Source organism: Phyllostomus discolor, chromosome 2 (genome assembly GCF_004126475.2).
Source record: "Phyllostomus discolor isolate MPI-MPIP mPhyDis1 chromosome 2, mPhyDis1.pri.v3, whole genome shotgun sequence".
NCBI lineage: Eukaryota > Metazoa > Chordata > Mammalia > Chiroptera > Phyllostomidae > Phyllostomus > Phyllostomus discolor.
Window position 1 is genome coordinate 108,622,931 of NC_040904.2, and position 12,372 is coordinate 108,635,302.

General features: G+C 35.8%; 1 protein-coding gene across 1 annotated transcript in view; it reads right to left on the reverse strand.

Annotated features, from left to right (window-relative positions):
• The window catches only part of XRN1 (5'-3' exoribonuclease 1), a 158,772-nt gene that overhangs the window by 39,295 nt on the left and 107,105 nt on the right, over nt 1-12,372 (reverse strand). Inside the window, exons 31-32 of the mRNA XM_028504430.2 lie at nt 4,438-4,645; nt 3,270-3,365 (exon numbers count right to left, since the gene is read on the reverse strand). Coding sequence (XP_028360231.1) covers nt 3,270-3,365; nt 4,438-4,645 — 304 coding nt within the window. The remainder of the gene's footprint in view (nt 1-3,269; nt 3,366-4,437; nt 4,646-12,372) is intronic.

The following is a 12,372-nucleotide window of genomic DNA, read 5'->3' on the forward strand; positions in this document are numbered from 1 at the left end:
TGTCATTCTAGGGAACATGTTGAGATCTTGCTTCCTGGCATATTATCCTTTGGCTCAAATAAACTCATAAAAATTTTTCACAGGTTTGGACATTTCTTTTACATTGACAACAGTATTACAGAGTATTTTTCAGTACCTTAAAAATCTTCTGTACTCCACCTGTTCATCCCTCGCTTTCTCCCAAACCCCTGGCAACCACTGATCTTTTTACTGCCTCCAGTTTTGTCTTTTCCAGAAGCTGGATTTTTTTTTATCATGTTGAATTTTCTAGAATTTGTTCATCAGATAAATATCAAGTTGTTTTTTAATGCCTCATGGATATGAGTGTTGTTATCTGGTGGCTCATAATTCTTGGGACATACTGGAGATAAAACACTGGAGCACACTGATATAAACCAATATAAATAATGAAATAGCATCCAATAACAGGAGAGGCATGCAGAATGTTCTGAGAAAATATTCCTGTATTGAGATCCCTCATGGAAATAGCTGGTAACATGATTAGAACACCCTCACTGAGACTTAAGGGAATTTTAGTAGTACTAGAGGAAAAGCATCCTAAATACAAGGAACAAGAAGTATAGATAAGCTGAAACGGGATTTATCTGTTTGTGGGAAAGGGAAAGTAAAGAAAGTAAATTTGACTGATATAGACTATTTCACCAAAAACTTGGACAAGCTTTATATGAGAATCAGGTAGGGTTAGTTTATAAAAGGACTAACTGTTAGTTTGAGTTGAGGCTGAATTCCAGTAGTACTTAAAGAAGGAGCCCTACACATTCTAAGTATTTGAATAACACTATTTTAGGTCTGGAAAAGACCTCCACTATAATCTAAGTCCACAAACGTAATTTTATACATAAGAAGCTCAGGAAAATTACATTTGCTCAATTTGGGTCACAAAACCTAACTTCCTGATTCTGAGCTGAATCCCAGATTTACCGCACCACGCTGCCTCAGGGCACAGACTGAGTTCAAACCCAGGAGCTTATTAACTAGAATCTTTGCTCAGTTATACCACAAGGCCAAGACAGATGAAAGGACCTTTAGAAAACATTGATCAGGCAGTACTATGTAAGAAAAACTAAAAAAGAAAAAAAAATTAAAAAACAGGAAATGTACATAGGAGGTTAATCTAGGACTGGGATGACTGACTAAGGTGAAGTTGAAGACACTGAGAAAGCCTGAACGGTTTGTGGTCTCATTGCAAAGAACTATTAGGGGAGAGTAAAATTTTTAAGTCCATGCTTTTCAGATTATAACCCTGGGAAAAATGCTAGTTTTACAAATAAAGATAAGAGAAGAGGCCACAGGTGAGGTAGATTATGTGACATCTTGAGGTTGAGGGGATGGTGGGTGTCCATCTATACCTGTCTTCTGAGTTGGAGATATTGGTTTAGGTCTTGATTGACAGGTTGGATTCAGACAGGCTGAATGGTAATTAGAAGAGAGGAAAGAACCAAAGTCACAAGTCAAGCAACAGGGCAAAGGGAAAAGAAAACTATTCTAGAGTTTTGGGGCACAGTCCCAGTGAAAGGCTGGAAGAACAGAGGTTAATAAGAAACTTAATAAGAAAGGCAACAGGAAACTCAGGGAGTATTTCCTTTAGAGCAGAAGTCCTTGAAAAATTCCCTATGCTGACGGCCTCTGACTTCCCTCCTCCCCTTTTCTCTTCAACCCTTCCTAATCAGTATTTCACTCCAATCACTACTGAAACTGCTCCTGTCAAGGTTCCTAGTGATCTTTGTGTGCTAAGCTCTATGGGTAATTTTCAGTTTTTATCTTAATTGATCCAAGAGCAACACCTGACACATGGATCCTATATGACATCCATTCTTCACTTGGCATTTAGACACCACCCTTTCCTGGTTTTCTTTCTGCTTCACTGGCTGCCCCTTCTCAGTCTTCTTTGTCAGTTTCACCTAGCTGCTCTAACTCTTTAAGAATGTTGTTCTCTAAGGCTAAGTTATTGGATCTCTTCTCTATCTGCATCTACTTCCTTGGTTATAGATAATTAGAGAACAGTTATACAGATACATACATGCACATGCATATATGTACAGGATGACTCCCAAATTCTCTCTCCAGCCTGGACACCCTCCACGAGCTTTAGACTCAATGGCCAACTCTACGTCTGCACTTAAATGTTTACTATACATCTCAAACTCATCATGTCCAAAGCTGAATTCTTACTTAAACTTCTCCTACAAATCTACTGACTCACAATCCTCCCCATCATAGTTAATAGTCACTCTGTCCTTTTAGTTACTCAAACTTTAAGAGTCACATCCTTTAATCCATTATTTCTTTTACCCACATACCTAATTCATTATCAGCTGGCAATCCCTCCAAATATGTCTAGTATTTGACCACTTCTCACAGGTTACTATTACCTTGGTCTAAGTTCATAGGGTAGGCACTCAATAAATACGTGTTGAATGAATAAATGAGTGAAAACAAAGCACTCCTGAAGATGGAGTGGTTAGCAGTACCAAATATATTAAAGAAGAAAAGAAGTTTTGAAAATCTGGACATGGATTATATTTAGTTAGAAATGATTTATGGATGATCTAAGGAAAACTTGTAATAGCATATTGGCAGAGGAGACCTAGGTATTTTGTCACTCTCACTTTTTATGTTTATTTTACTATCATTCCCTTTGCTATTTTCCCCTAATTCTGATAATGTCACCATCATTGGAGGATTTTACAATAAATGAGGCCTTCATGGTGCAGACTGATGATTTATAAACTTGAAAGAACATCCCTTCTTGACTTAAGCTAAGAAGATAGGCCAGTAACATGCAAGAAAGGTATAGAAATTCAATTCTTTTCTTCTGTCTCTCTCTTTTTTTTTTTTGGTCTGAGTCTACTCTCTTAGCAGAATTTCTTTCCTCTTCTTTATCAAGGAATGTGAATTTGCTCATTCATCTTTGAGACAATTAACTGCCAGCATAAAACTACACATTCAAGTGGAAATAAGTACGTTAATGAGTGCCATTAAGGACTTTGTTCAATTTAAACATAGTTATTATGATTTTGTAAACAACTGAAAAGTCCAAAACTGATTTAAAAGAAAAATTATTTATATTCTCATTCACTGGTCCAAAACATTTTTATATGTAGCTGAATGGAAATATACAAATTCATGATCAAAATTGTTATTTCTATTTTATGAGATTAAAGAAGAAAATTAATCACTGCATACCTGAAAAAAGCATAAAATTACATTTTTTAAAGTTAGATATCCATCAAAAAAAGTATACTAACCTTCTCTTGCAAAGCTGGCTGAAAGTGCTGAACCTTTCCAGATCCCTGTAAGGACTGCCAAATGTTGCAAAATTCATCATCATCTTTAGTAGTTACCTGGCAAAAGACAAGGAATTTCTTAAGAAAGTGAAACATGAAAAAAAAAAAGAGTATTATTACAAATGAAATAATTTATTCATTAAAACTATTTAGCATGGGAGAGGATATCTGACTTTCATTATCTGAAATCTCAATTCCTTTCTTCTGGAGCTCAATATAATAAACGTAGGAGTAAAAGGGCTTCCTTCATATTTAATTGGTTTTGACTTGCTCTACTGGAAAGTATTTAATGTATAACAAATGCTGTGAAAGATTATATTGAATCAATATATCACCACAAACACATTCTTTTTCTCTTTCAATGTACTGACATACTATCTCATTTAAACTAACATCTAATAAACTTATTTTAAAATCTTTGTCTTACACAAAAGTAATGTAATAGATTAAAAAAATCAGCTATTATTTATGAAGAATTGATTTCATGCAGATTAAAACTCTGCAAAAATATGCAACAAAATTTAACAGTAGCTACCTATGACATTCTAGAGGATTTTCGCTTCTGGTTGCTTTGTTATTATCTACTTATCTGTGTTTCCTAATTAACTATAATAAGCACGTATTATTTGGATTAAAGAGGATGTTAAGATTTGTGGTCACAGAATTAAATAAAGATATGTGTCTCACACAAAACAACTCAATTTTTGTTCCCAGGAAGATGAATAAAGGGAATTACCCATGACTTACATGGTGGGAACTTGAAAATTGTTTTTGATGAACATGATATACTCATCTTCCTTTCAAATTTATGTCATTTTTATAGCAGATTATCATAGGATATTTAGGTTACATAAAAAAATTTTAATGTTAGTTTGAAAGTAGATATAAAAAGAGAAAAAGGCATTTTCAAGATTATTTTTTAAATAAATTTCTTCTTTAATAGAACTGTAATTTTATAACATAGGTAGGTAGAATGCTATCAGTAGCATTCTCCACTAGCCCATTAGTTAAAACAAATCTGGAATTGACTTAAACCAAAACTTTAAAAAAATTAAGTCAAATTCAGTTTCTATTTATAGTGCACCTGTGATTTGTGAAGGAGGTAGAGAGAAATTAAAGATAGTCTTACTTGTGAGGGAACAAAAATTGATTGAGGGGAATGGTTCAGGACTCCCAAATGCCCAGACGACACTGACAGATTTGAGCTGTAGTGATTCACAGCTGGCTGTGGTTTCACAATGGCTGTCAACTTCTGATTTCCACTTTCAGAGCGACTCCCATGAGAAAGGTTCACCAAGGCACTTGTTGGCAGTCGATAACCCCTACCAGGTGAGCACCTAAATGTAAAAAGTTACATCACATTCAGAGTGAAATGATACTGAATATTCTAAGAAGATGAATCAAGTAATTTTTGGTGGACAGTGTGTAATTTGAATCAGTATTACCTTTCAATTCACGAAAACAACTTGAAATCATAGAAAAATCTCAGTTTATAAGGTGACACATTTCTGAAGAGTTTCCATATAGACTGTCAGTGATACTAAGTGGGAAAAAACCTGATCTAGAGGTGTAGTTTTATGTATAAAAGTGTGTATGTCTGTTAGGTTGCCTGCAGAAGGCCTACAATGTAACAGCTGAGAATGACTAAGTTTATGAATTAAATGTCAAACTTCTTAAAATGATGGTGGTTTGTATAGTCTGGGTTAGGAAATCGCAGAAGCTATCCAAGTATGGCGCCATTCTCAGTACGACTCTATCTATGCAACAAGGCAAATGTTAGCTTTTATCACATTTGTCTCCTGATCAATTGTTGAGTCCAGTCCCTTTTCATTCTCATCCTCCCATCTTCAAGTACTAGACTTAGAAAGGTTTAAGAGAGAAATATTGGTAATTTCCTTCCTTCTTGACCGTGATAAAAGTGTTAAAGATTAAAATAAGCCTTCTTTCATCCAAACTGTTCAACTCTATCACTTGTTATTTTCTAAAATAATTTTCTTATACTGCAAGGTTATGAAGTAGTACACTTATTTTAGGAGAACTCTCTGTAAAATGTGTAGGAAATGGTGTAGTACAGTTTGTGAGAACTGTACTTGAAGATTCTGCACTATATAAAAGAATATACAGGAGGCAGGTAATCTTTTACAGAGTTCTTTATCAGTCAAAAAAATCAGTGCCTGTACCTAGGAGGGGAAAAAATGACTGAGAAAAAAGTTAATTATCATAAAAATAAAATTTCAAAATTATTGAGACAATGTTATTCACAACCAAACATGTTTAATGAAAAATAAAATCAGATATGGGATGCAGACTCTACTGCTACACTTGAAGAGTGAAAACAGTAGTCTTTGGGTAATAGGAACATTCAAATTGCAAAACAATAATAATAGAATTCCAAAGGTGATTATTTGGTATAAGAATTGATAATTATGATTTCATGCAAAGAGGCTAAAAAGCCTGTTTTGATTTTTTTAAATTTTAATACCCACAAATCAAAACAGAGGAGGAAAAGAAAAACTAAGCTAAATTTAGTTCAGTTTTCCCGTCAGATTTTAGAAAGGAAAACAGAAAGCATTTCATTTAATCAACACAATAACCTAGTCAAGTTTATCTTTATTATACATGAGGAAATTGAGAGTCCGAATGGGTACAAATGTACCCAAGGTAACACAAAGGGTAAGTAAGAAATCCTACATTTTCTAATATTCCATGGTACCTCTCATTCTATCGTATCTTTCCCTGGAACTTTAAACTTTCTTTCTATCAGTGTTCCCCCAAAACAGATGTGAATAAGTCTCAACCATGTTAAATTAAAAACAAATAGGAGAAGAAATATATAGAGATTAAACAACATGCTACTGAACAACTATTAGATCAAAGAAAGAAATAAGGATCAATCAAAAGATACATATAGACAAATAAAAATGACAGCACAGCACACCAAAAGTTTTAGAATGCAGCAAAGCTGTACTAAGAGAGAAGTTTAAGGTACCACAGGCATGCTTCAAGAAACAAGAAAAGTCTCAAATAAACAAATCTAACATTACACCTTAAAGAACTAGAAAAATAAGGACAAATTAAGCCCAAAAGTTAATACACAATAGAAAAAAATTAATAAAACAAAGAGCTAGTTCTTTGGAAAAAAATAAAATCAACAAACCTCTGGCTAGACTGAATAAGAATGGAAAGACTCAAATAAAGTTAGAAGCGAAAGAACTTAAAACAAGTATCAAAGAAATACAAAGGTTTATACAAGAATACAATGAAGACTATATGACACCAAATTCAATGACTAGAAGAAAAAATTCTTAGAAATATATAACCCTCTCAGACTGGACCATGAAGAACTTAAAAATGTAAAAAGACCAAGTATTAGCAAGGAAGCTGAAACAGTCATCAAAAACCTCCCAAAAAACAAAAATCCAGAACCAGATGGCTTTACCAATAAATTCTACCAAACATTCAAAGAAGACTTAATACCCATCCTTCTCAAATTGCTTTAAAATACTGAAGAAGAGGGAATATTTCCTAACTCATTTTATGAGGCAAACATTACCCTGATACCAAAACCAGGGAAGGACAACACAAAAAAAGAAAGTTATAGGCCAATAACTCTGATGCAAACATAAATGCAAAAAAAAAAAAAAAAAAAAAAAAAAAGCAAGCAAATCGAATGCAGCGATTCATTAAAAGGATAATGCATCACAATCAAGCGGGGTTCATCCCAGACTCATGGCTAGCTCAGCACGTGCAATTCAAACATTGTGATACACATTAACAAAAGACAGAAATCACAATCATATCAATAGATGCATAAAAAGCATCTGACAGGATACAACATCCACGTATAATTAAAACGTTCAATAAAATGAACATGGAAAGCAAGTACCTCAATGTAATAAAGGCCACATATGGCAAACCCATAGCTACTATCATACTTACTGGTGAAAAGAAAAACTGAAAGCCTTTCCTCTAAGATCAGGGACAAAACAAGGATGTCCACTCTCACCACTGTTATTCAAATTAGTACTGCAAGTCCTAGCCAGAGCAATTAGGCAAGAGAAAGAAGTAAAAGGCATGCAAATTGGGAATGAAGATGCAAAACTAACTATCTGCAGATGACATGATTCTAGATAGAGAAAACCCTAAAGACTCCAGTCAAAGACTATTAGAAACAAAAAATAAAAACACAGTAAAGTTGGAGGATACAAAGTCAATATACAAAAATCCACTGTGTTCTAATATACTAACAATGAGACAACAAAAGAAATTTTAAAAAAATCGTATCTACAAATGCAATGACAAAAAAAAATGTAGAAATAAGTTTTACAAAAGACTCCAGCCAAGATGGAAGCATAGGTAGAAATACTCTGTCTCTTTGTCCAACCAAAAGAAGGACAACAACCAATTTAAAAACAAAAAGAATCAGAACTGCCAGAAAATCGAACTGTATGGAAGACCCACAACCAGGGACTTAAAGAAGAAATATTCATCCAAACTGGTCAGCGGGGCAGAGAAGGGCAGCCAGGGTGGTAAGGACACGTGATAAAGTGGCGGCTGGCAGACTGGGTGGTCCCACACTTGTGCGTGGATAAACCAGGGAGAACTGCATAAACAGGGAGTATTGGGAGCCAACCAACAGCTGACCTTTGACACAGTCAGGTTGGATGAGACTCATCTGCACAGCAGAGGCGACTATGGCTGGATCTCCTGTCTATCTCTTCCTCTATGCCTGTCCCTGCTAGCAATAGGTAGTGAGAATTTTAGATACCTGTGTGTTATAACAAAAAGTCTGCACGATGCCTCTGATTCTGCGTGACATGACTTGCTGACTACGGAATAGAGATCCGTAGCAACCCTAATGTTGCCTGCTTCCCCCACCTGGGAAGTTAAGGACAAAATTAAACTATGGGCAGACCAACTGCCAGAACACTGAAGGAAGCTGTTGCTAGGAATGTTTCTTAAGGAGTCACCACTCAAAAGCTTAAGATTTATTAGAGCCACTACCCCTCCCATACCCTGGACAGGAGTGTAAAGAAGCAAGGAGTCCTAGTTGAAAATAATAATCTCAATACATGGAAGTGAACACAAAACATGGCCCCCCCCAAGATGTATAAATCAAAAAACCTAGGCAAAAAACCAGTAACCTAACCAAGACAAATTTAACCTCAACGGACAATAGTTGATTTCTATATACCTATAAATCACCTTTTGCACCCTTTTAACTTAAACCAATCCCTAGAATCTTAATAGATACATAGTTACTAATTGGCACCTGAAAGTTCGTGCCCGTATAGCTTTGTTGGCTATCTGATTGATGACCCTCTTGGTCAAAATAACCTTTGTTTAATATGGTTGATCTGTGGGACCTTCTGTACTTTTCGGTTATTTCTTTGTTTAACATGATGGATCTGTAAAACCTTCTGTGTTTTTTGAAATTATTTCTATGGTAACCATTTCTGTTTTAATAATCACACTATGCATTGAATGTTGTATAACCTCCCCTATAAAAATAAAGATGATTTTTCTCGGTGAGTCAGTCGGGCCCAAAAAGCCTGGCTGTCCTCCGGCACCCCATCGGGGGTTTCCCTTCATTCGCTTTGCCTTAGCCATGCATCCTTTGGGGACCCTAAGACCCTGCCGAGGCTGGACCCTGGCATGGGAGAAACAAGTGGGGAGAGACAGACCAACCAACCCAGGGTTCCAGCGCAGGGAAATAAAACCTCTGACTGAAACAACCTGTGAGAGTTGTGGTGGCCAGAGAAGCTCCCAGACTCACAGGAGAGTTTACTGAAAAGACCCAGAGGATCATAGAATGTACACAAACTGACCCACCTGGGAATTAGCACCAGAAAGGCCCAATTTGCTTGTGGGTAGTGGGGGAAGTGACTAAAAGCTGACTCAGAGTTGAGCAAGCAGCATTGTTCCCTCTTGACCTGTCCCTCAAATACAGAACCACAACGCAACAACATGGGTTACCCCACGATGACAAATACCTAAGGCTCCGCCCCTTACTATGTAATAGCTGTGCCAAGACAAAGAAATGTGGACCAAATGAAAGAACAGATCAAAGCTCCAAAAATAGAACTAAGCAATGAAGAGATAGCTAACCTATGAGATGCAGAGTTCAAAACACTGGTAATCAGGGTGCTCACAGAATTAGTTGAGTACAGTTGCAAAATGTGGGAAAAAGTGAAGGCTATGAAAAGTGAAATAAAGGAAAATGTACAGGGAACCAACAGCGAAGAGAAGGAAACCAGAACTCAAATCAACAATTTGGAGCAGAAGAAAGAAATAAATTATCAACCAGAACAGAATTAAGATGCAAGAATTCAAAACAATGAGGAGAGGCTTAGGAACCTTGGGAACAACTTTAAATATTCTAACATCCAAATCATAGGAGTACCAGAAGGACAAGAGGAAGAGCAAGAAATCGAAAACTTATTTGAAAAAATAATGAAGGAGAACTAACCTGGCAAAAGAAATCAACTTCCAGCAAGTCCAGGAAGCTCAGAGTCTTCCAAAGATGGACCCAAGAAAGCACACATCAAGGCACATCATAAATATATTATCCAAGATTCAAGATAAGGAAAGAATCTTAAAAGCAGCAAGAGGAAAGGAGAGAGTTAACTACAAAGGACTTCCCATAAGGCTATCAGCTGATTTCTCAAAAGAAACCTTGCAGGTGAGAAGGGGCTGGAAAGAAGTATTCGAAGCCATGAAACGCAAGGACCTACATCCAAGATTACTCTATCCAGCAAATCTATTATTTAGAATGGAAGGGCAGATAAAGTGATTCCCAGATACAGTCAAGTTAAAGGAGTTCATCATCATCAAATCCTTATATGTTAAGGGGACTTACTAAGATAAAGATGATCAAAAATATGAACAGTAAAATGCCAACAAACTCAGTTATTAATAAGCACACCTAAAACAAAAATAAAAACAAACTAAGCAAACAAGTAGAACAGGAACAAAATCCCAGAAATGGAGATCACCTGGAGGGTTATCAGCTGGGGGAGAGAGAGGGTGAAGAATCGGGGGAAAGGTACAGGGAATAAGAAGCATAAGTGGTAGGTACAAAATAGACAGGGGGAGGTTAAGAATAGTATATAAAATGGAAAAGCTAAAGAACTTACATGTACAACCTATGGACATGAACTAAGGTGAGGGTGGGGGGATGGGGATGTGGGTGAGAGGGGGTTGCAGGGTGGAGGGGAATAAAGAGGAGGAAATGGGACAACTATGCTAGCATAATCAATAAAATATATTTTTAAAATATTTTACAAAGGAAATAAGCTATGCACTGCAAATACAAGATATTGTTGAAAGAAATTAAAGACACAAATAACTAAAAAGGTGTTCTGTGTTCATGAATTGGAAGAATTAACATTGTTAAAATGGTCATATTACCTAAAGCAATATATAGATTTAATACAATCTCCATCAAAACATAGATGGTATTTTTCATAGAAATAGAACAAAAAATCATCAGATTTATATGGAACTACAGAAGAACCCAAAAAGCAAAAGCAATCCTGAGAAAAAAAGCCAGAAGTTATTGTATTACCTGACTTCCAGTTATACTACAGAGCTATGATAATCCAAATAGCATGGTATTGGCCGTAAAACAGACACACAGACCAACAGAACAGAACTGATATTCCAAAATATACCCACACGTACATCAGCAAATAATTTTCAACAAATAAGCCAAAAACACAATGAAGATAGGAGTGCTTCTGTAATAAATGGTGTTGGGAAAACTGGAAAGCAACATGCAAAAAAATGAAATAAGGCTGCAATCTGATACCACACACAAATATTAACTCAAAATGGATTAAAAACTTGATCATAAGACCTGATACAATAAAATTCATAGAAGAAAACATAAACATTAAACTTATGATCTCAGAGGGGTTTTTGTGAATTTGACCCCATAGGCAAGGGGAAGTAAAAGTAAAAAATAAATGAGTGGGACTACATGAAACCAAAAAGCTCCTGTACAGCAAAAAAAAACTGACAACAAAACAAAAGGACAACCAATTGAATGGGAGAAGAGATCTGCAAATGAAATCCCTGATAAGGAGTTAATATTCAAAATAAATAATGAACAACAACAAAAAGAATTCTGATTAAAAATGGCCAGAGGCCTGAATAGTCATTTTTCCAAGGAAGACAAAGAGATGGCCAACAAATACATGAGACAATGCTCAACATCACTAGTTATTAGGGAAATGCAAATCAAAACCACAATGAGATACTACTTCATACCTGTTAGAATGGCTATTATCAATAAGACCAGACACAGCAAGTGTTGGAGAGGATGTAGAGAAAAGAGAACCTTGGTACACTGTTGGCAGGACTGCAAATTGGTCCAGTCACTATGGAAAACACTATATCGGTTCCTCAAAAATTTAAAAATACAGCTGCCATATGACCCAGCAATCTCTTCTCTGGCTATATACACAAAAAATTGGAAAACATTGTTATAAAGTATGTAGCCCTATGTTCATTACAGAATTATTCAAAATACCACAACATGGAAACAATTTAAGTGTCTTTCAACCAATGACTGGATAAAGAAGGTATGTTACATATGTTTCTCATGGCTATACTACTTAGCCATAAAAAAGAAAAAATGTTGCCATTTACGACAACACAGGTGGATCTTGAGAGTATCATGGTAAGTGAAATAAGTCTGACAGAAAAGCACCAAAATCATATGATTTCTCTCATATACGGATATAAAAAGGCAATAACAGAATAAACAACATAGACACAGACATCAGTATGGTGATTACCATAGGAAAGGGGGTAGGAACAGGTAGAATGGGGTATGGGGGGATAAATGGTGATGAAAGACTAGACTCTGGGTGGTGAACACAGAAAATATACAGATGATGTATTATAGAGTTGTACTTGAAACCTATATAATTTTATTAACCAATGTTGCCCCAATAAATTCAACTAAAAAAAAAAAAAGAACAGACAAACTCATAGATACAGACAACAGAAGGCAGCTACCAGCTAGGAAGAGAGCTAGGGGGAAGGCAACAGGGTGAAA